Source organism: Strix aluco, chromosome Z (genome assembly GCF_031877795.1).
Source record: "Strix aluco isolate bStrAlu1 chromosome Z, bStrAlu1.hap1, whole genome shotgun sequence".
Lineage (NCBI taxonomy): Eukaryota > Metazoa > Chordata > Aves > Strigiformes > Strigidae > Strix > Strix aluco.
Genome location: NC_133971.1, coordinates 78,749,323 through 78,774,327, shown reverse-complemented (window position 1 = coordinate 78,774,327; position 25,005 = coordinate 78,749,323). Strand labels below are relative to the sequence as shown.

The following is a 25,005-nucleotide window of genomic DNA, read 5'->3' as shown; positions in this document are numbered from 1 at the left end:
GATTTTGGAAGGGTAGATTATCATCCTAATAGGCAGGAAGAAACACTGTGAAAATTAAACATGGCTCAGTGACTGTTTGCTTACTCCTTCCCCTTTTTCATGTACTACTCAACTCAGATTCAACATCTCCCCTGAGGTCAACCATCTGTTCATATTTCCCCAGTCAAATCCCACCTCAAGAGCTATTTCTATTACAAAATGTGAGTCAGCAAAATTTCATTTATTTAAATACCTCAGAAATATTCACTCATTTTCCAAGAAATCGTTCCATTATTTTGTAGCTGAAGGACAAGTTTTTCTTCATACTTGCTCTGGAAACCTGGACAGAAAGAGAAAAGAGGGTTACTATTAGTTGTTTTCTGCATTTTTATTTCCAAAGACAGCTGTTACAGAAAATGACTTGGGGTTGTTCGTTGACAAGAAGCTCAACATGACCCAACAATGTACATTTGCAGCCCAGAAAGCCAACCACATCCTCGGCTGCACCAAGAGAATTGTGACCAGCAGGCAGAGAGAGGGGATTCTCCCCCTCTACTCCGCTCTTGTGAGATCCCACCTGCAGTGCTGTGTCCAGCTCTGGGGCCTCCAAAATAAGAAGGACATGGACCTACTCAAGCAGGTCCAGAGGAGGCCACGGAGATGATCAGGGGGCTGGAGCACCTCCCCTATGAGGACAGGCTGAGAGAGTTGGGGTTGTTCAGCCTGGAGAAGAGAAGGCTCCAGGGGACCTTATAGGGGCCTTAAAGGGGGCTACAGGAAAGATGGGGAGGGACTCTTTATCAGGGAGTGTAGGGATAGGATGAGGAGTAATAGCTCTAAACTGAAAGAAGGTAGATTTAGATTAGGTATAAGGAATAAATTCTTTAATGTAAGGATGGTGAGACACTGGCACAGGTTGCCCAGAGAAGCTGTGGCTGCCCCCTCCCTGGCAGTGTTCAAGGCCAGGTTGGACGGGGCTTTGAGCAACCTGGTCTAGTGGAAGGTGTCCCTGCCCATGGCAGGGGGGTTGGAACTAGATGATCTTTAAGGTCCTTTCCAACCCAAATCATTCTGTGAGTCTATGATTCTATGCTGAGTGAGAACACAAGCTACAGGACCACAGCTGACCCTCCTAGGAATTCAAGGTGGACTGATAACTGATCCTGGCTCAGGCATGGCTCTCTCCAGGCACTGTTTTTGACAGATCCACCAGGTGAATTTCAACACGTGTATCAACAACTTCGGTAAAAAACAAACAGTCATGCTGACGTCAGAAGATCAGTCTTGTTATAACAGTTCAAGGTGGCTCACAAACCTTTATCAGGTTCATTCATTCATTGATCTGGAGGCAGTAATGTAAATGCTTTGTTAATGCCAACACTTAATATGTGTCTCCAAAGACAGATAGGTTGGGAATGAGAATGGAAGATACTACTTTGGATCGTCCTCAAAGGACAATAAAAATTTATTGCCAAAAATATTACAGATCTCCAAGGAATGTTCAAGTAAGGAGCAATTCTTTTTTTTTTTAATGTGAGTAGCCCACTGGAAAGGGACAAGTGTGTACCAGAGGCAGACGAGCTTGCCACAGGAATCTGCCGTGAGAGGTGCCCAACTCCTACCCCAGAATTGATCACCAAGGTCAGGGAGGTTATTGCAAAGTCTCAGGGCTACGCGGGGAACACAAGCCAGCCAGTGCCCCTGAACGCCATCGCCGGAGAGGAGCCTTGTCGGCTACAGCTCCGCGGCCCCGGCCGAGCTCTCGGGGGGCTCCGCTGACTGCACCCGACCCGGGGGGACGGCGACGGGCTGAGCCGGCCACCTGGAGAGCTGCATGTCGGCGGGGGCCGGGGGCCGGTGCAGCTGCGGGTCCCCGCCAGGGCCCGGGCCGTGACCCTGCTCCCCGCCTCACACCCGCTCAGTTATTTCGGGTGGGCTCGCCCTGCCGAGCACCCCGGGCCGCGCCGCCGGTGATGGCGCCCGGCCCCGCCGCTGAGAGGGCACACGGCGGCGCCGGCGGGGAGCGCGGCGGCGGTTCCCAGGGCTCTCAGAGCAGGGCCCGGCGCTGCGCCGCGGGGAGGCGGCCGGGGGCAGCGCCCGGGCTCGGCGGGGCGGGGGTAGGCGGCGAGAGGCGGCGCCGGGCGGGGCCGGGCCAGGGCCAGGCGGGTAGAAGCGAGCGGCGGCGGCGGGAGAGCGGCAGAGGCGCGGCGGCGGCAGCGGCGGCGGCAGCGGCAGCAGCAGCGGCGGCAGCGGCAGCAGCAGCAGCAGCAGCGGCGGCGGCGGCGGCAGCGGCGGCGGCGGCAGCATGGCTTCGTCGCAAGGGAAGAACGAGCTGCGGTTCGCCGACTGGATGGCAGCTCTGCCCGGCAGCATCCACCGCATCCCGCTCACCAACCTGGCCATCCCGGGTAGGTGCTCCCGCCTCCCCGCCTCGCCGCCGGGGCGCGCAGCCTTGAGCGCCTTTCGCTGCCTCACGCGCTGCCCTGGCTCTCCTCTGGAGATGCCTCGTCGTGCTCAGGCATGAGCGGGAGGGGCGGGGGGGTGCCCGCAGGACGCGGCTCCTGCGGCCCCAAACTGTAAGGAACTTGGAGGCGATGGGTAGCGGAGCGCACGGGCTGCGCCTGCTGTTTGTGTGCGGGAGGAGCGCCTTCCCGCACCGCTTTACTGGACCTCATGTACGACCAAAATGCCATGAATTGCCTGTTCCCTCGTAAACTTGTGCCGCGAGGCCGGGTCCGAGCTCGGGGGGGGGGGCGGGGCGGTGGGGTGCAGGGCTGTCGGCTGTCGTGAGGGTAGACAGATCGCGCCGGTGTGCGACTTCATCTCGGGTCGCCTTCAGAAAACATCCGATCTCACCGTGAGAAATGGCAGGTCATGGTACTCTATGAACTCTTTCACTGCTGCACTCTGCATTTTTTTAGTAAGGTATTAACTGTAACTGTTTAGACTTACGCAAAATACATATCAGAATCCAAAACTGTAATTGATTCAGATGATCCCTGGTTTGAGGGAGCACCTCATTTTACAAGACATCTTTATCAGCATCCTGACCCCTTTGAGATGAGGTTTCAGAGATGCTGAAGCTGTAACATCTCTTAAGCCCCTTATGAGAAATGCTCACTTCTTGCAAGTTTTGTGTAGCAGCTGCTCATGTTACAGCAATTTTTATAACACTAGTCAAAGATATTTTTTTAAGACAATGTAATTGCAGCAGCTATTTGCTAGAATGTGTTTTCTATAGTTCCGTTTAAACACCGGTGTGTCCTTTTAAAACCATGTCTCTTAGTTTCTTACAGCTTACACAAGCTATGTCTGGTATTTTACTTGCTACACTGGTTTTTGCTATTGGTTGAATGTATCCTGTATAAATTTGTGTCCCTCCAGGGCACAGGAATCCAGCATCTGTAACTGTTAATGTCAAAGTATGTTTGGTGTTAGTAACTTTTCATTAACCCACAAGCTGTGGAATGTTCTTACAGAATGTTGGCTATGATGAGAAATGAGACTGCAATTCATTGGTCCTTTGCAGGTTAAATCTATTATTTTAGAGACTTCCTCTTGGTTTTGAGGACATTGTGATCAAATTTACTTGCTTCCAGATGCAAGAAATTGCCTTTGATATGCATTCCCTTTAACTGGCTTTCCTGACTGAAGCACCATGAGGCCATTACTGGTGCATCTATCTCACCAAGATCTCTTAGTTACTTTCTCATAGCCTCTTTGTAAAATATTTACAAACTGAAAAAACAGTTTTTCACAGTGGATGTTCTTCAGTGCTTTGGCAGTAATAATACAAGCTTTCACTATTTGTTAACATGTTTAAATTTTTGACAAATACATAACCTACTGTGGGCTGTAAATTCCAGTTAATCCCAGTACAGCATTAAGCAGCGGGCAAATTCTGCAGCCTGTAAGTGCAGAGATTGACCCCTTACATTGGCAGAAGGGTTTTGTTCATGTAACAGCCATGCACACAGTCTTGCTTTTTGTGAAATTAACAGCAAAACTTACATGACTTGAGTGGCATGGGGTTAAGAGCTTTGAAATTTGCCGTTCTGTTATTGTACATTGACACAAACTTCACTTAACTGCCTATCTCACTTTTAAAATGTCAACTTTGGCAAATAGAGCCTTATGGGGAGGGGGGCAATATATTTCATATGAATTAGTCAGTTATGGAGCATGGCACACAGGCTGTTATTATCTTCTAACAGCAGATTTATTATATTCAACATACAGTATGGAAATACACAATATTAGTACAAAGGCAAACATGGGATTGGTTTCATCCTTTAAGAAGAAATAACCTTTGAGACATTCATGTCTCATGTAAGTTTCCTCCTATATGACCACAGCTGAACATTAATGCTAGGTGTGCGTGACAGCTATTAACATGTAACTGCTATTCAAGTAATTAATGCAAGGAACGTGTAGAATCCAAAACCTCGTATGTCAAATAGTTTTAACTTGTGAATTTTCAACTGTTTTGGAAACTAACATTTAATTACTAATGTATTCATACAATTACTGCTATATCTTCTAAATAGCATTTTGTTTACATTGCTTTTTTTTTGTTTCCTTGCCAAAATAAGTTAACAGTACTTTTTTTTTTTTTTTTTTCTTTTCCCCCAGCAGGATGTAAGCTTCCCTTGCGCAGTAGGAATACTGATTTTGACCTTAATTCAGCAGGATAGAATTCAGTTCTGGAGCCAGCGTAACAGTCCGGTGCTAATGTTGAAGAAAACTATTAGCTTGAAAATGTTAGAATGAATTTTCCAAATGAATGTATCATCACTTAACCAATACAGAGGATGTTCCACTATATTAGAGGAAAAATGTTTTATTAGAAATAATCAGTACATTTCTCACTGTTTAGAAGGAGTTCTTGGAACTCAGATGATACACTGGTTTTGCACAGACATGCATGTAATATTTTAACTGTTGCAAAGAGAAGCAGAAAACCCATAGTATTCTGTCATTATATTTAAATGATACTGTTGAAGGTATGTTATGTTCGTATTATATTTAAAAACATGAGCAATCACGCATTTTTCTTTTTTTTTTTTTCCTAATTGGTCAGTTTTTAAGCTTATGCAGACACAAATTTATACTATATATCACCAATTATGTTTCCATAGTCAGTGCTGAATTTTGTTAGTATTCCAATAAATTCATTTACTCATTTCATTCTCTACAGTTCAAGCCAGGTACTATTATTTTCCTAAGACCAGGAATCCAGTAGATGAGGCAGAGTTATTTAATATAACTTGTGCCAGCTTTGTTAATCAGAAACTTTTCCATTTGGATTTCTTCCAAATATGAGGATGATGTGTTATACCATGACATTTTCTTCTTTTCTTGTGCTGTCTATGTCCGTGTTCTCTTGCACTGCAAATGGCAGATTTTCCTCAAGTGAAGGATACCATTAGCAAATAATAGTATACAGTATTTGGAAATAAAATAATCTCTTCGATTCCAGAAAATACCATGCATATTTAGTCTTCTATTGCCATGACAATTAGAGCAATGACAGGATATATTCTTAGGATTGCAGCCCAAGGTGTGTGTCTCCTAGCATTTGTAAACTGCCTTTTATGTTAAAAGATCTGCCTAGCTAAACTGACAACAGTCTGGTGAAGAAAAAAAAGTGGAGGATTGTGGATTGGTTTTGTTGATGGTTGGGGGTGGGGTGGGGAATATCTTTTGGTACTTGGTAAAATGTAGTTTTGTTCAAAGCCTGTGCCTCTTTGATCAGGGTAAGAAGTAGTTTTTTGTTGATAATGTATGTTTATAGAACTGAAATCTTTGTGCTCTGAGATCAAGGCTAGAAGGTGAGGTATAGAGAGCCTATGTATTCTGCTGTGTTAATGCCCTCTTCTTAATCCGGGTTGAGCATATAAACTATGTGCAATGCAGTAAAGTAGACATCAGTAGGCAGCATTTCCTTATGAATTGAGACCCACTTACTGATCAATTAACTTTCTTACTGACAATCTGTAAATATGTATCTAGTTTTACATCAGTGTGAGTTTTGTACAAATAATAAGTGTTATACATGTTGCCTTTTCCCCTGATGTTAGTATTCCAAACTTCTGAGAAGTCTAGAAGAATAATTTGTGATAGAAAAGAGTATTTTCCTCCCCAAGTAACTAATCCCTCCACCAAAATTTGTGCTAGCCTAAGATCTGCCATATGAGCAATCCTGATGTGTGCTAGGGACATGTCTGTCCTTCATATAATGTAGAAAAAATCTTCTGAATGAGTTTGAGGCCCAAAATATTCCTTGAGTGCATAATTTTGAGAGTTGGGACTCCAGGTTTTTGTTTCATAGGAAAGTCTTCTACTGTCTTTGAGCAGATAAAACCTTTGGCCTCAGTATTTGCTCTTGTCACTGGAGGATTCACTGTGAGCAATACAACCCTCAGTGAAAATTATTTTCACAATGATACCAGCTTGGCAGCTATGTTTGCTTAATGTTCCTTAAGAGGAATGCACAGGACCTGACTGGCTTCTTTTGTTTCTCAGATGAGATTTTTTTTTTAAATTTTATTTTGACCTATAAATTTCTTTGTCCATCAGCCAGAAAACAATTACTAGACACAGCAGAGCTAAAGTTGGCTCATTTTAAATGAGAAGCTGTTGGCAGATGGAATTTTTTTATGCTACCCATCTTTAGAAAGAGACTCTGAGACTTGAAATTTGTATTTTTCACTATCCCACTATCATCATGCTTTGAAAAGAAAGAGCAAGACTTCACAGAGAATTAGTTTGCAAAAAGAGAGGATGTGTGATAGTGTCAAAGGTGTATTAAGAGATGATAGATGATACAGGGAGACTTGGGAAAAGCATGCATGTGACTGTATTTTATATTTTAGTAATTTTGTGAATGACAGCACTGCTGAAGTAAAATAACACCATTTCAAATATTTTAAATTCCTGTCTTCTGTTGTAATAACTTGCAACTGTTTAAGTGATTGCTTCTTGGGTGGACACTTCTCATTCTCAGCCCCAAGGGCTAGAAATACTTCCTTGTTGGTTATATAGATAGGCAACACTCACTGTTTAAATGTTATTAGGGAGCTCTTTAATTTTGAGCTTGAATAGCTGATAAATTGGATGTTCTTAGAGTGAAGAGTGATTGTCTTTGGGAAGCAAGTGGGACCTGTTTCATCCTTGTCTGTCCACTAGTGATCAACAGGGTACCTCCACTTCACTTGCCAGGTCCGATTCTGTACAAAGTTAGCTCCTCCTAGAACCAAACTGATGATGTGGGTAAACTTATACATAAACCTATAATGCAGGTTGCCCATTCGCTTCTGACATGCATGTAAGTATCTAGAACTGTTTCTTTTTCCAGTGCACCCTTTCCTCTATTTCAGTGTTCTACCTGAAATAAGTACTTTATTTTCTGCTCAGAAAATGAGCAAAGATCTTCATAACTGGCCTCCCTAACTTTTTTAGGCTAGCTCTCTTCTTCCTTATTGAGGGTCGTCTTTTTACATCATTTTTATCCACAAAACAGTCTCTCACTGGCCCTGCACATGCTAATGTGTCATTTCCAACCCTTTCAGAAATATTTCTGTGGATACAGTTTCTTGTGTCATTCAGCACTTATTTCCCCTGCCATCATGTGTTTCTAGCATGCACAAAATTAAGCTGTTTGGTTCCTTGCACTGCTGTAAAAATCTAACAGTTCAAGCCCTTCAGTTACTTGCCCATCTGCTACGAGAAGTAATTTGAGACTGCTTTTGCTTGGTTTCCCAACAGGAGCTGTTTATTTAATCCCTCAGTCTCTGTCCACTCTGTCTCCTGTGGCTTAGTTCCAGCAGAGCTGGCTTCTTCTCTGACCTGCCTTGCATCCCACCACCATGGCAGGTGCGGCAGAGGGAATGGCTTTATTGCCATCTGGAATTATTCCTCTGTTTCCACCTCATTGAATTTCTGTTTCATTTCATCTCTTGGCTGAAAACTTCTTAACTGTTCTCTGCATCTAGACTGCCCTTCTGACAATTTTTAGCTTTGTGTTTGGTATGTGTTTTATGTTTGGTAGCATACTACAGTTCTTACCATAGTGCAACTTGTACTGTGTCTTTCACAAAATGACACTTGATTTGAAGATGCTCAGACACACTCAATTGTGCAAGTAATTAAAAATGCAGGTGCAAAGTAGACAAAGTTATGGAGACTATAACTTTAAGACCCCTAAGAGGGTTATGTAGTTTCTTCTACTAGAAATTGATTGCATATCTTTAATAAATACTTTTCAGATTTAGTAAACAGATTCATGTTTAACAGTTCTGCTCTTCAAAGAGCAGCCAGTTCCAGGGAGAATAACCTTCATGCCCATCTTTTCCTTTCTTCAAAATAGGTACAAATTATGGATGCCTAATTTGTGAACAGATCTGCTTGTACAGTTCTTAGAGAAAAGCCCATGGGACACTGCAAGCATATAATTTGGAAGAAAAATGGTTCAAAATCTGAAAGTTTGTATTTTAATCTAAACTTTTGCAAGGTTGAATGTTTTTTGTGTTTGACCTACTGCAGCATACCTTGGTTTAATCTTATCTTTTCCATTATTTTGAAGAGCTGTGTGGTTATCAGCTAAGGACTGTACAGAAACAGTGAAATGCTGGGGTAAGTCAATGTAAGCAAAAGTAACGAAGCACTTCTTTTCCCCTCTCAAGTAACCTGCCAGAAATGGGAATCACTAGTGATTTCCTCCAGGGGACACCCATCTGCAATAAGGGCTGGAAGGAGGATATGAGAAACTATAGGCCTCTCAGTCTGACCTTGGTGCTGGGGAAGGTTATGGAGCAGATCATCTTGAGTGCCATCACATGTACAGGACAACAAGGTGATCAGGCCCAGCATGGAAAGGCAGGTTCTGCTTGACTAACCTGATCTCCTTCTATGATATCGAGTGCACCCTCAGTAAGTTTGCAGATGACACCAAGTTGGGTGGGAGTGTTGATGTGCTCGAGGGTAGGGAGGCTCTGCAGAGAGACCTGGACAGGCTGGAGCGATGGGCTAAGGCCAACTGGAGGAGTTTCAATAAGGCCAAATGCCGGGTGCTGCACTTGGGCCACACCAACCCCCAGCAGCGCTACAGGCTTGGGGAGGAGTGACTGGAGAGCTGCCAGTCAGAGAGGGACCTGGGGGTGTTGATTGACAGCCGGCTGAACATGAGCCAGCAGTGTGCCCAGGTGGCCAAGAAGGCCAATGGTATCCTGGCTTGTATCAGAAATAGCGTGGCCAGCAGGGACAGGGAAGTGATCTTACCCCTCTACTCGGCACTGGTGAGGCCACACCTTGATTACTGTGTTCAGTTTTGGGCCCCTCACTACAAAAAGGACATTGAATTACTCGAGCGTGTCCAGAGAAGGGCAACGAAGCTGGTGAAGGGTCTGGAGCACATGTCGTACGAGGAGCGGCTGAGGGAACTGAGCTACCTGAAAGGAGGTTGCAGAGATCCGGGGATGAGCCTCTTTAACCACGTAATAAGTGATAGGACAAGAGGGAATGGCCTCAAGTTGTGCCAGGGAAGGTTTAGACTAGATATTAGGAAGCATTTCTTTACAGAACAGGTAGTTAGGTGTTGGAATGGGCTGCCTGGGGAGGTGGTGGAGTCCCCATCCCTGGAGGTGTTCAAGAGGCAGGTTGACACAGCGCTGAGGGATATGGTGTAGTTGAGAACTGTCAGTGTTAGGTTAACGGTTGGACTAGATGATCTTCAAGGTCCCTTCCAACCTAGATGATTCTGTGATTCTGTGATTCTCTGATAGGGTGGCCTGCTCAGTAGATGAGGGAGAGGCCATGAATGTTGTTTACCTTGACTTTAGTAAAGCTTTTGACACTGTTTCCCACAGACTTCTCCTGGAGAAACTGACGGCTCATGGCTTGGACAGGCATATGCTTCTCTGGGTAAAAAACTGTCTGGATGGCCAGGCCTAAAGACTGGTGGTGAATGGGGTTAAATCCAATTGGTAGGCAGTCACAAGTGGTGTTCCTAAGGGCTCAGTATTGGGGCCAGTTCTGTTTAACACCTTTATCAATGATCTGGACGAGGGTATCCAGTGCATCCTCAGTAAATTTGCAGAGTGTTGATCTGCTTGAGGGTAGGAAGGCTTCTCAGAGGGGTCTGGACAGGCTGGAGCGATGGGCTGAGGCCAAGTGTATTGAAATTCAACAATTGTGACCCCTGCACTTGGGTCACAACAACCTCCTGCAATGCTACAGGTTTAGAGAGGAGTGGCTGGAGAGCTGCCTGGCGGAAAAGGTCCTGGGGGTGTTGGTCAACAGCCATCTGAATATCAGCTGGCAGTGTGCCTGGGTGTCTAAGAAGGCCAACAGCATCCTGGCTTGTATCAGAAATAGCGTGGCCAGCAGGACTAGGGAAGTAATTGTCCCCTTGTACTCGGCATTGGTGAGGCCGCACCTCGAGTACTATGTTCAGTTTTGGGCCCCTCACTACAAGAAAGACATTGAGGTGCCGGAGCATCTCCAAAGAAGAGCAACAAAGCTCGTGAAGGGTCTAGAGCACAAGTCTTACCAGGAGCGGCTGAGGGAACTGGGGTTGTTTAGTCTGGAGAAGAGGAGGCTGAGAGGAGACCTCATCACCCTCTACAACTACCTGAAAGGAGTTTGTAGCAGGGTGGATGTCAGTCTCTTCTCCCAAGTAACGAAGGATAGGACGAGAGGATTTAGGCTCAGGTTGCACCAGGGGAGGTTTAGATTAGGTATTAGGAAAAATTTCTTCACTGAAAGAGTTATTAAGCATTGAAACGCTCTGTCCAGGGAAATGGTTGAGTCACCATCCCTGGAGGTATTTAAAAGATGTGTAGATGTGGCCCTTAGGGACATGGTTTAGTGGTGGACTTGGCACTGTTAGGTTAACAGTTGGACTCAATGATCTTAAAGGTCTTTTCCAACCTAGATCATTCTATGATTTCAGTGATGAATAGTTTCTGCACTTTCATGTATTTGTGCTTCTGATAGAAAACTCTGCCGGTGCTGTGTATGTTTGCACAGCTATTCCACTTGTGGTCATATTTCACATTTTAATAGTGAGGGTTCAGTTTCCTTACTGGATATAGATAAATAGCAAAGAAATAATTTGTGCCAAGAAGTGGTTGGTTAATCTGAAGTTCTGAAATAATTTTGTTCTACCATTTTTTCACATGGAAGAACAGCTAAACAACAAAACTGTTAAATTGCAGTTTATAATACCAATAGTAACCCCTCCTTAAATTGTCATTTGTCCAAAATGCTTGAGGCAAAGCTGAAGATCATTGTTCCCTCGTAGATTAGTGCCTGGTAGATGAGGACTAAATGTTGAAAGGTACTGAGGACTGCCAGCTTCCTTGGAAGCTGATGTTCCTCAGTCTTCCATTAGCTCAGGTTCAGGTATCCAAAGAGAATCTTCACTGAAATGTTCGTACTGTAGCGAAATGTCATAACTACTTAAAAGTTGGTTTTCTTTAGGTGAAATGGAATATATTGTTTTCCCTGTTTGGAAGTACAGATTTTGTCTTTTTCTGTCTGTTCTAAAACCATCTCACAGTTTTCACTGTGATCTAATTTTTAAGAAAATTTCTAGAACAGTTTTTAAATGTTTGCCACCTTTTAAAACTTCTCTGTTCATATTAGATAAAGTTTAATCTTTGCTTTGTCTAATCTCTTATCTGGTTAGATTGCATACCTCATGCATAAATACTTCATCTTAGTGTTTCAACTATGAAATAAAATATCGCAGAATATCTTGAAAAAGAGAAAGGGAGGAAAGAAAAAATGGATTTCCTTAGTTGTGGTTTCAGTCTTCACTCCCATCTGTGTGTGATGCTTACGATGTTTCAGATGACTGGAGATGTATGACATGCTGCAGCTATGAAGGTGAAAGCCAATCCACAAAGTTTATTGGATTATAAATTTTTGCTTCTGATTTTTAAAAGCCAGAATAAAGGGCACTGAACTAACCTGCTCTTTAAATAAATTCTGCAGCTTTATTTTTTTTTTTTTCCAAAAAAATGAAAGTGTTGGCTTAGGGCCTCAAAGTGTATTAGTTTGTTGGTTTTGCTAAACCCTTTTGTTAAAACTTCCTATTCTTCAAAAATACACACTTCAGACTAGTCTGGATGTTCACACCAAAGCCAAATGACATGTTTGTAAATCTTCTGAACCAGCATGTGAGTGGAATTGTCTTCTGATGTTTCACTTGGATGCCTGCTATTAAAGGGTAGAAAAGAAATGGAGAAGTTTTAGTAATTTTCATTATCTGTGAAGCTGCTGTATGATCTTTAGAAAGCTGTTAGAAATCTCTGCCATTTTTTCATCTTTGTAGACTGCAGCTGGTAATCTCAAGAAGACTACTGATACTGAGGCTGGTCTTGTTCTTAGGAGGATAACTGGGTCAGGAAGTGTGCTCCATGGGTTGTGGAACATTTCACTGACCCCTAGGCAGTGCTTTGGGAGAAAGGCCATTTGTTTCACACTGCAAAGCTCACACAAGCTTTTGGTGGAGTGCTGCTCTTCAGCCATGTGAATAATACCCAGAAGTTGCTTTGTCAGCAGAGGAGAAGTTTGAGTAGATAGTGATTCTAGTTGCTAGTTCAGGAATCCCAACTTGTTTGCTATTTTAGGATCAGTCTTGTTTCTGTTGAAGCCCTTAAATTTTGCAAGACTGTTCTAACTATATAGATTATGTTCATAAGTACTGTCTCAGAAGCCATGGCAAGCTGGGGAGGTGGCGTTCCTTAAATATTGTGTGTGTACATGCATGTTCTCATCATGTGATCCAAAAAACTGAGTATTTTGCATTGGTTCCCTCAGACTTAAACTGTCTGCTTTGACATCTCAAAAGTGGCTTGTCTATGTATGATGGATGGATCAGGACATCACTTTGAAGCTACTGCAGAAGACATCTGCTAGTTGCTTTTTCCACTGCTGGAAAGCAAGGAGGACTACATTTGCACTCTGTATTGCAGTGCAGTAGGAAAGAATCATTAGTGCACTGAGGTGAGCTGCGTTTGAACAGAAACTCCCAAGTTATCCTCAAAAAGGAGGAAGGTGTTGACTAGAAGTTCTCCTGGAGGTAAAGATCTAACCTGGACATTGAATAACAGATGCTGTGGGTTTGCCTGTGTTCATCTTTGTATCCTCATTGCACTGCTTTTAGGGAGTTGCATCACTGGATCTCCAGAACCTGTTCTCAGCAGGTGCATGCTGGAATTAGCTGTGCTTGCGTATACATATTGGGCCTCAGAGCACACCACAGCAGTCAGCAGTGCATTTTTTTGGTCAACAGATTGCATGTTTAAAGTCAGAAGTACTTAGACCATGTAAGTATGTGAACCCAAGTCTGGAATTATCTGTTTTGGCAGTGTTTGTGGGTTGTTTTGTTTTTTTAATGCTTCAGATTTTTCCCCAAGTTGATATAGTTCTCTCACTATCTCCAGGACTGAAGTTCAGGCTTTTCCAATGGCACAGAGATGCTCAGTTTTGATAAACTTTAATCTTCAAAGCATTGCTCGGTTGGAGTTCTGACTTAGTCTGCCTCTGAAGCAAAATTGACAGCCTTTATGCTTTTCAGTAGGAGAGTTTGCCTCAAAAGAGTCCTGTGTGGGATGGGAATGGGGAGCCTATGTATTTTGTCCTTCTAGTCATGCTTCAAGGCTTATCTAGTAGTGTAGGGTCTTGCTGCAATAGGGAGCTGGACTCATGCTGCTAGCCAAGTGTTATTTAGTGCATGTGCCTAGTGAATGTTTTGAGAAACATTTTATAAATTGACAATAAAGAAGGAGAAATGAAGCCAGCTTCAGTAATTTTTGGATGTAGTTGTCTTATAGGGGAAACAAGCCAAGAGACACTGTGAAAGACATAAACAGTGCATATACATATGAATGCTGTTGCTTCTAGTGTGCAGAGGCAGGAATCTCTTTAGATTGGTATATGGAGAAAACTGGGATTTCTAAGATCAGTTTGAATGAACTGACTGTCAGTGATGGAGGGTCTTCTGGCTGGAAACGATGTGAATATGAACTGATAAAACCAGACACTGACTTATTTAAGAGCTTGGGATGATATGGTGGTGGTACTGAGGAGAAATGGTTTGCTTTTGTGCCATTATGTATTTGGCCCTGTCAAATCCTCCTGCTCTGCATGGGTCAGAGCAAGTCACTGAAAGGTTGGCTGGTCTGGTCCACCTTATGATTTCAATTTCTAGCTGTTTTGTTAATGTAATTCCTACACCACAAAATTCTTTGAGGTTGCATCCTTTACACAAGACAGTAGTAATCTCTGCTGTGGGAGAGTGACTTCAGTTTTGCAGGAGAGCCGTGTAGGTAAACGGACAAATAAACATAATGAGTATTGAAGTGAGCCAGGTTACGTGGTGTGGGAGATGCAAGGGTGGAGATCTAAGGCTAGGGTGAGAAGTGGTGTGCTGAAGGACATCGAAGGTGCCACTGGTTTAGTGCCCTGACTCTGGTGTCTTCTCTGGTCTGTGTCAGGGAAAGGGCTTAAGGATGAGGTGAGAATAAAGGGATATTCCCACACACATATATCCCCTTACTCTTCTAGCCCATGGATTTCTTGAGCCAGAAGGTTGCATCCAAACTATTATGTTGTATAACCTCTGATGGACTGCTTTTCCATTGGCTTTCAAGACAGCTGTGTTCATTAGTCTGTAAGGCTGGAGTAGGGACTTTCCTTGTTCCCCTTGGCTGTTGGAGACTGTGAGGTTTGTACAGTTGTGGGGAGAGGGCACAAGGGTTTGTGACACTTGCTCAGTGATGGGAGAATGTGACTGGGACAAGAGAGGACTGAGACAAGTTTAGATCCCTGCCTCTGGAACAGCTTAGTTTTTTGACACTGAATAGATACTGGATAGAACTACAGAACCTCCGCTGGGAGCAGTGGATGCAGCCTGAATGCCTCCTTCCTAGCTGAGCATGGTAGCTTGTCTTGTGGTCTCCTGGGTCCTGTGAATCTCACCCACTGCTGTGGAGATGTAGGGGCATGACTGGAGGACATCCTCTTCATTTTCCCAATGCTCAGTAGTTTCTGGCTATTTATGATCCATATAAATCAACATTTCTTTGCCCTGGAGGAAACATATATCGCTCTGACATGCATGCATTGTGCCACCTACCCTAGAGGAACTAACACTTGTGGTGGCCTCTTTCCAGTCCAGCCTGCTTCTCAAGTAAGTCTTCAGGCAACAATAAGCCACCAGTGTAATTTTCAGACTGGATTTTATCTTTGTTTGGCATTGCTTTCCCAGATGTGCCAAGAGAGATAAGATTTCTTAATCTTTAAACTACCTTTCTAGGCTGTGAATTAGCTTGAATTTTATCAGAGAGAGGGGAGGTGATGGTCTTTTGTTGTCATTTTAAGGTTTTATTAATAGATGTTTTCATATTTTGAATGGTATTCAGAAGTGCCGATAAACAAACTTAATGCCTTGAAAGCAACTTCTCCAACTCAAGAGATAATGCCCTTTCCTTTTGAAATTGCTATTGTCTACAAGACTATGCTGTTCCTGGAACACAGAAGTGAAGAAACTAAATGCAATCCCTTTCACATCACACTTTCCTTCAGGTGTCATTTTAACTCTGTCTTAAGTGTGGGATACAGGCCGGAGATACTTAGTTAGAGATTATTTAAAGCCATATGGAGAAGTATTCTTCTAACATGGAAATCACATTTAAAAGTAAGTGAGGATAGGCTAGCAATTATGTCACTCTGTCTCAGATAGTAATTTGTGAGCTCTGTTTTAATCTAAGAGACAAAGTAATGTGTTTTCAAAACCCACTAGCTTTTGGACAAACCAGGAAAGATCCAGGAGGCAGAGAAGGCAACCTTATGCTTGAACATCATGCTTTTTTGCATGAGTTCAACCCAGTTCGCAGTTAAGTTTGGGTGGGTTTTTTGTTTGATTTCATTTTGGACAGTTTATTGGATAATAGAATTCACTGACTGCCAGGAGAAATTTTGACATTAGTCTCACTGGGCCTGGTTTTCCACTGCCTTGTACCACATGTAAATGCAGATCTGTATGAAGTGTTACTAAATCAGAGCAGTAACTGTGTAGTTTTACTTTGTGCAGTGTGGAACTGAGTCTGTCTTGGTTAGCTCTTGATGAATAAATTGCTCAGAGCAGCTGAAGAAGGCAATGCTGATTAGATGGTGGACTTAAATATGGCCCTCTAAAATACCCAATGCAACCCATTTGTCAGAAAGATAAGTACCATCTTGTGTTGCTTCCAGTCTTTAAGTGAACCATTATTAAATAGCTACATGAAAGAAAAAATAATCTGTCTTCAAAGTGAAAAAATCGCAAGCTTTACAATTCAGCCTTATTCAAATATTCCATTGTCTTTGATTATGACTTAAATATAAATTAGGGAGCAACTACAGAAAAGCAGGATTTGAGATTTTACCTATTGCATTTTGAAGTCAACTGACAGACACACTGATGACTAATAGTGCTAGATCAGGCCCTTAGTTATTGTACTGAGTTAAGGAACATGCAGAATAGGAGGAAATAGCATATAATCTAATCTGTTTTGAGATAGTGTGCTATGAAATACCACTAAGTAATATTTTGGTTTTGGTCTGCATTATAATGATACTGAAGCCAGCTGGCCTTTCACAGACTTGCTCTTTACTGTAAAATTAAGAAAATATAAGAGGCTTTCAAATGTATTAACATTTATCTATAATAATATGTTTTAATATTTAGGCAGCAGTATTTCAAAAACAAGCTAGCTTATTTTCAAAGTCTTAACATATCTTTTAAGATGTTCATATAATTGAAGTCTGGAGAACTCTTGGGACAAGTAAAGGGTGTAATTTCTGGGTTTTGTCTCCCAGTTCAAATGTAGTGATCTGTTCCTGGAATTGCTATGGAATTGAGATACACATAGAAACAGAAAATATTCTCCAAAAGAGGGCTTTAAAATGTCCATGGTGTATTTAAGACCATGTATGGGTGTTTCATGACAGAAGTATTGGTTTGTTTTCTGAAGCCTTGGAGCACCAAGGCTCTCTATCCCTTTTGAACAGCTTCTTACAAAAGACTTGCTTTAGTCTCTGATCTCGGCTGGATTTTCATGTCATATTACTAACTGTGGCATAGTCTGAAAACAAGTAGTTTAAACAATACTGAGGTGCAAGGGGAGAGCAGAAGAGCAGCTGTCAGAAACACAGCATAGATTTGTGTATCACATTAAAAATAAGGATTTACAGAGTTTTTGATGCCTGGACTGGGTGCTGAGAAGAGCAGTAAAGCTGGGGATCCTTGAGATATCATAGAACAAGTGACCAGACTGGGTGACTTTGATACCAGCCCAGCTGAAGTGCAGCAGACACATCTCTCTAGTGATGTGTAAAAACACTGATGATTGGTAGTATCACTGAGCTAGGACAGAGCTTCTGACTTCCAGCTTTTGCTGATGCTTCCAGAGGGAGATGTGAGATCAGATTCAGTACAGTGGTCTTACAGCCAAAGACACATACTTAAAGCTTGTCTAAAAGAAACAGTCAGAGCATGGAAAACATGTGCATCATTTAACCATCTCCATAGCTTCTGTACTGAACACAAAGTGTAAAGGATTCATATTCTGTATTACGATAAAATGTTTTCTGTGTTTCATGGACCAGAAAACTAAATGGCTTGCTTGAAATGGGGGAGGCTGAGGCAGGAGTATGAACCCAAGTGTTACAGATCTTAATTTAGTGACTTAGCCTTTGAACCATGCTTTTTCCTAAACAGTAGTGTAGTTTAGAATTTATGTATTCTGCTCTGACAGTGAATTACAGTGTTGTATAATAGAGGACAAAGAGGGTATCCAAAGCTTCTCATGACAGCTGACATGTTAGATTTTGATGTCTTGTATGTGAGACTTCTGTGGTTTGCACTTTGTCATACCATCAGCGAAAGGAAACATTTCCCACAGGAAAGCAATACAAGTTCATTAGTCATCGGCGGGTGTGACGGCATATGGAGTGCTAGATTATATCGCCCACCTCTGAGGTGGTTTCTGAAGAGCAGGATCACTCAGAGGCGAGATCAGATCATAAGCAATTGTGGCAGATCCCTGCAGGTTAGAGAGCGAGCCCCAGGAGACTGGGTTTCTGGCCTTGTTTGAAAATCAAAGAAAGTGTTACAGCAGCATCAGTTACATGGGACATTTGCAAGGTCTGCAGAGGAAGGTCTGGCCGGTTAGCAACAAATTCTGAGTTACGTTAAGGGTTGTGCATGTTGTCCAGTAGAGTTACATGCAAACACTGCCTTGCTGTTGCACTGGATGTTTCCTGGTGCCATCCAGCAGCACTTCTTCCCCTCTCAGTGGTTGAACCACCAGAGTGTGGGGTTTGTTTCCTAAAGTGAAGATGGTTGAGCAAGTTGTGTATCACTGTATTCTTTAATATATGCTAGTGGGGAGTGGGACAAGGTGTGAGCACTCAAAAGCCTCCTCTAGCACTGTCTGAAAGCTTGAAGGAACCAGTAGTTTCATCCATTCACCCAAAATCATGTGAGAGAGAGAATATAGTAAGTTAAAAGGGGAATAAATATACTGAAGGCTGGAGGGATGAGGACAAGCCATTTAGGTTACTACCGTAAATCCCTGCCTGCAGATTAGAGGGTGAGCACTGACAGATTTAGCTCCCATCTCTTTGCAAAGCATTGCTTCAGAAAGCATCTGAAGTGAAGCCCAGGAGTGGTTTGCTGACTGATTTCACTTCTAAGACTTGAGCAAAAGTGAACACATGCTTTCAGAAAGAGGAGGCACAGATATTATGCTGCTATTGGGAAAATAAGTGAAATTTACAGTAACAAAAAACACATTTTACTGCTAAATAAAAGGATATACCCAGGCACTTCACCAGCTGCTAAGTTCATTTGCGGGCTCTAAAAAGACTGCTTTGCTCTGTCATTCTTACGTATGTTCTGAAAATATGTATCACTGCAATATCCCTATCTATTAAATTTTGTCCTCAGGACCTCTGTTCAGAAAGAACTGTCTGTATACCATTGCAGCTCAGGCCTTTCTTTAAAAAAATGTGAAACAGAATTTGTTGTGGAGAAGTTCAAAATGAATGTTAAACCATGCAAGAAAAAGGTTTCTGTGAGCTCCCAGCAGAATGGGGCTGTGTTCTGATGACTGGGCGCTGAGATCAAGCTATTTTGCAGTATTGAAGTATTCCACAAGTGCCAAGCTAGGATATTTAAAGTGAAAACTGTTGATGGAAGATTTTTTTATAGCTCCCAAATTTAAATCAGGATATGGAATTGCTGAAGGCCTAAAATGATGTTTGCCAGTAGGCCTGTGCCTGCTGTTACACTCTTCTTGCTGCTCTCCTTGACAGTGAATTCATGTTGACTTCAGAGAAATAAGCTTCAAGTAATTTCTTCGGGTGGGGGGGGAGCTGATGAATGAAAACCACAGGTTAAAACTTGTTTACAATTGTCTGTTGTGTATGATACTAAAAAAAAATATAAAATCTTCATAGTAGTGTTTGCATCCAATCAATCTGAATGGCTTTCAGGTGAGGACAGCACTAAATGGGTAAAACTGGGTTCTGGGCAGCGTGTTTTTTCACTGCTACAATGTTTGTGTCCTATTTAATTTAATGTTTTTCGTTAATAACCTAGATGAGAACAAGCTCATTATGGAAATATATGAGTAATAACAACTGAAAGGAGCACATGAGGAAAACAGTAGCCTGTATTGTACCACAGTGGAATGAACTTCATTTGGATAAAAATAAACTAATCCGCTGGGGCAGAACTGTAGAATTATTCAAGAGGCAGTTGTTTTTTCAGAAGAGGGATTTAAAACATGGTAATTCAGGAAGAGACCTGGAGAGTAGCAGTGGCTGGGATTTTGGCAGGTGAGGCAGCTGGGAAGAAATCGCCACTGCAGGCTTCAGCTGCATGCTCAGAGGCACAGTGTGTAATGTAGAGATATGGTAGTCTGGTGTGGCCACAAATGAGGTACGGTATTCATTGTAACTCGAAATACAGACAGAAATGGAAGCTGAAAGTGAAGTGACAAAGCCCTTTGAAGTAGTATGTCAGTGTGAGGAGTAGTGAAGCACCCAGGTACAACTCTGGAAGTTGGGCTGAGATCAGCAAGAGGTGACAACAACAGGAAAATGTATCAATGATTGATTAACTTGCTATGTGATTCAAAGAAAATAAATGAGGTATGATCCTTTTGAGCTCCTTTAAACATGGATTAGAAAGAGTGCCTTTGTTGTAAAACAAAGTTACCATGTTAACAGGTGGGTGCCCAGCCTGACCTCAGAAACCCTCTCTTCCCATCCTTGACTCATCGTCAGGCAACGTAAGTTGAAATGCGGTATTTTTCAGTCAGCCTCAGTTGTAGTAATGAGCTATAATTCACAATAGTTCATGTGTAAAAATGTGAGGGCTCCTGGGGGATCAGGCTTATGCAATCTTCTTGAAGCTGCAGCTTGGCACATCTTCACCATCACTTGTAGCTATCTTCAAATCTCCCTTCTCTTCCAGCAGCTTTAGCTGTGGGGCATCTTAGGGAAGTTACGCTGCACGTGGATGAGGTCAGATGGGTTCCACCAAGCACTGGTCATCAGCTGTGCAGGGGACTTTCTGCTGCAGGTTGGCAGCACGTCAGTGATGGTTTACTCATGAAGTAACCTTCCATGGAACACTTCCAGAAACTTCTTAAGAGGTGAAGAATGTTCAGCCATGTCTCATTGATTTCTCTTGAATTGAGATTACCTTCTGGCAAAAATATTTAGGACAAATAGTTTAGAGAGTAACAATTAGATGCTTTTACAGTTTTTCATCAGGCACAAGCTTGGATGGGTGCTATAAATTCAGAAAATTTGCTGCTAGTGCACACTGCGGTTGAGTTACTGGAACTGTTGCTCTATAAAGATTGATGCTGCTAATGCCTTGGTAAGGTTGTTCTTGCCATGCTGTGTAAAAAGCCTGGGCAACCACTGGAAGAGTGAATTTTCTTAAATGACTTGACCTGCTCTCTGAGCTCTTCTCTGCAAGGGGGCATCTTAAACTCTGTCAAAATGCAGTGCTCCTTTTCAGTGAAGTTTTGTGCTGAGTAGCTCTATCTGGTAAAGAGCCAAGATCTGTGACCTTGGAGCCTCTCTCTAGATGGTTGTATGTGTGCCAGAGCCTAGCCAATTGAATTACATACTGATAATTATGCAGAAATCACTCCTCATCAAGAAACAAATTTTGAATTCTTTTTCTCTTACCAGTGAGGCTTTCTACATGAAGAAGCCTACTGGTAGGACTGCATATACCTTAAGAAACCTTTTACAAGCTGGAGGATGACAACTGCAGTTGAGCCTTAACTAGTCATGGGTGTAATTCAGGTGAGAATTAAATTCATGCCTTAATGCTTTGCTGGAATCAAAGCATGTTCTGTCTTAGAAGAAAATCTAAAGCAGGGAAGATGTCAGGAAATACGTTAACAATTAAATGTAGTATTACCTTCCAAGGTACAGTGATACTTTGAGGTTAGCTGTCCCTGAGCCATGAGGACACACCCGGCCAAACACTGTACCAGGGCAGTTGCCTGACAGCCATGCTGCCTGTTCATCAGTCTTGAGCTAGCTGAACCATTATTTCTGGCTACTGCCTACCTGTCCTTACCGCTCTGCCAGAATTTCAGCCTTAACCACATGGAAAAACTTCTGCAAGATCCAGGCAAAGAGACAACCGGGCCTCTCCATGTGTGTTTCTGGGGTGCTAGTCATGTCCTGTGTTGCAGAACTACTTCCATAAGATGAAGGTAAACCAGAGGTTTGGTGATGTGGAAAAAAATGACTAGTGTCTCCCTTTCTGAAGCTTATCTTGTAAAAATGTATACTTAAAAAGAATTCTTGTTAGTTTTAACTTACACAGTTTCTGAATGTGTGTGTTTAAAATGCTGTGATGCCTAGCAGGTAGCCCACATGGTATCAAAGTAGCCTCTTCTTGAGACAATGATGCTGATTTTCTGAGCTGTCACTGTATCTGCAGAGGAAAGGAAGAACCAAGCCAAAACCCACACAATTACCACAGTATTTGTTACTCTGTTCATACTACTTGAAGAGCCCTTCCGTCCCTAATAGTCCTCTTTTTACCCTTGTAAAGACTTTGTGCCTTTCAAAGAGTATTTGAGATTCAGGTGTGTGGCAGTGTCATTCTGTATAAAAGTGTGTTTCTGACTGTGCTGCATTCCATAATCACAGTTCTCTGGTTGCCTAAGAAGAGGGTATTGCTGTATAGTATGTTGCAGTAGGATTTCAAAGCCTCAAGAGCAAACAGTGAGGAATTACTTACCTCAGACAAAGAGAGGAGGGGGAAGCTGGTGATATCAGAAGAGGCTGAAGTCTTTGCAGGTCCTGTACATTTCAGTCTCAGTATCCTCGGTACCAGCTGAAGATGATGTCCCGTAAATTATTTAATGAGCTGCCCTTTTAAAGCTTTTAATGACACATTTTACTCCGACACTAGAAATCATGAAATCCTGAGGAGACTGTTTGCTACATGAAGAAGTTGATGTTAGAGACCCTGTGAGATTCATATTTTTGATGGAACTGTCTCTTCCTACAGAGTATGAAAATGTTTCTAAGTCTGATTAAAGAATATGAGCAATGTTTTTTCAGGATGGCTCTCTGGTAGGAGCATAACTATCATAGCATGCTCTAGGGGTAGTCAAGAAGTGAAATATAAATGTCATTTTTACTCCATATGTATTCAGCTTGGAATTAAACTGTGCATTTTTACCAATGAGACTGCTAGCATAACTGATAGATTGAGAAGTTAAATCTGTTAAAGTGAGATTAGAGTTCTTTCCAGAAAAAACACTCTATTTCAGCACAAGGCTTTGGGGTTGCTATTGAATGGAATTATTCTGTGTCTTGAACAGACTTCTTCTTCTGTGCTATGTAACACTCCAACATAAAGAACCATTCCCTATTGCTGCCTCAGAGGTCTGTAAAGAGACCCTGATCTGAAATCCCCTGTCATCATCTACTTTCCAGTAAATTCCATGCTATCAGTAAAAGAACTTGGCAAGTAACAGATGCTTTTCTTCATTAGCAGTTGACAAAAGCCAGTGAAAAAATAATATTTTATTTTGGATGAAAAAATACGCATTTTCTAATTGGAAAATAAGTTTTACTTCAGTCATGAGCCAAATTAATGGTATCATAGAATGGGTTGGGTTGGAAGTCACCTTAAATATTATCTAGTTCCAACCCCCCTGCCATGGGCAGGGACACCTTCCACTAGACCAGGTTGCTCAAAGCCCCGTCCAGCCTGGCCTTGGACACTGCCAGAGAGGGGGCAGCCACAGCTTCTCTGGGCAACCTGTGCCAGTGTCTCACCACCCTCACAGGAAAGAATTTCTTCCTTACATCTAGTCTAAGTCTACCTTCCTTCAGTTTAAAATTGTTACCCCTTGTCCTAATGGTACACTCCCTGATAAAGAATCTCTCCCCATCTTTCCTGTAGCCCCCTTTAAGTACTGGAAGGCCCCTATAAGGTCTCCTGAGAGCCTTCTCTTCCCCAGGCTGAACAACCTCAACTCTCTCAGCCTGTCCTCAAAGGGGAGGTGCTCCAGCCCCCTGATCATCTCCATGGCCTCCTCTGGACCTGCTTGAGTACATCCATGTCCTTCTTATTTTGGGGGCCCCAGAGGTGGACACAGTACTCCAGGGGGAGTCTCACAAGAGCAGAGCAGAGGAGGAAAATGACTTCCCTCGACCTGCTGGCCACGTTTATTTTCATGCAGCCCCGGATACAGTTGGCTTTCTGGGATGCAAGTGCACATTGTCAGCTCATAGTCAGTTTTCCATCCACTATTACTCCTAAGTCCTTCTCCACAGGGCTGCCTGTATTTGTGCTTGGGGTTGCCCTGACCCATGCGCAGGACCTTGCACTTGGTCTTGTTGAACGTCATGAGGTTTCCACGGGCCCACCTCTCCAGCCTGTCCAGGTCCCTCTGGATGGCACATCCCTTCCCTCCAGTGTGTTGACCGCACCACACAGCTTGGTGTCATCAGCAAACTTGCTGAGAGTGCACTCAGTCCCACTGTCCATGTTACCAAGAAAGATGTTAAACAGCTCTCTTCCATTACCAACCCCTGAGGAATGCCATGTGTCACTGCTGTCCACTTGGACATCAAGCTGTTGGCCACAACTCTTTGAGTGCAACCATACAGCCAATTCCTTATCCACCAAGTGGTCCGTCCATCAAACCCATGTTTCTCCAGTTTAGAGACAAGGATGTCATGTGGGAGAGTGTCATATGCTTTGCACAAATCCAGGTAGATGATGTCAATTGCTCTTCCATTATCTACCAATGCTGTACCCCTATTGCAGAAGGCCACCAAATTCATCAGGCACAATTTATCCTTAGTGAAGCCATGTTGGTGTCACAAATCACCTCCTTATTTTCCATGTGCCCTCACATATTTTCCAGGAGGATCCACTCCATGATCTTGCTGGGTACAGAGGTTAGACTGGCTGTCTGTACTTCCCTGGGTCTTCTTTATTTCCCTTTTTAAAAATGGGAGTTATGTTTCCCCTCTACCAGTCAGGAGGAACTTCACCGGACTGCCATGACTTCTCAAGTATAATGGATAGTGACTTAGCCAGTTCATCTGTAATTCCTTCAGGACCCGCAGACATATCAGGTCCCATGGACTTGTGCACCTTCAGGTTCCTTAGATAGTCTTGAACCTGATCATCTCCTACAGTGGGCAGTTCTTCACTCTTCCAGTTCCTGCCTTTGCCTTCTACATCTTGGACAGTGTGGTTGGAGCCCTTGCCAGTGAAGACTGAGGCAAAAAAGTCACTGAGTACCTCAACCTTCACCATATCCTGGGTAGCCTGGCCTCCTGTTTCCTTTCAGAGATGTCCCTGGCCAGATTTAATTCTATCAGGGCTTTAACCTTCCTAACCTTAGTCCTGGCTGCTCGGACAATTTCTCTGTATTCCTTCCAGGCTACCTGTCCCTGCTTCCACCT

General features: G+C 43.0%; 1 protein-coding gene across 2 annotated transcripts in view; it reads left to right on the top strand.

The window, feature by feature from the left end:
* Positions 1 to 2,166: 2,166 nt before the first annotated feature.
* Positions 2,167 to 25,005, top strand: part of PLCXD3 (phosphatidylinositol specific phospholipase C X domain containing 3) — a 101,378-nt gene continuing 78,539 nt past the window's right edge. For both annotated transcript variants that reach the window (XM_074813091.1, XM_074813093.1), the window contains exon 1: positions 2,167 to 2,387. In XM_074813091.1, the coding sequence (XP_074669192.1) occupies positions 2,285 to 2,387 (103 nt within the window). In that variant the 5' untranslated portion in view covers positions 2,167 to 2,284. The remainder of the gene's footprint in view (positions 2,388 to 25,005) is intronic.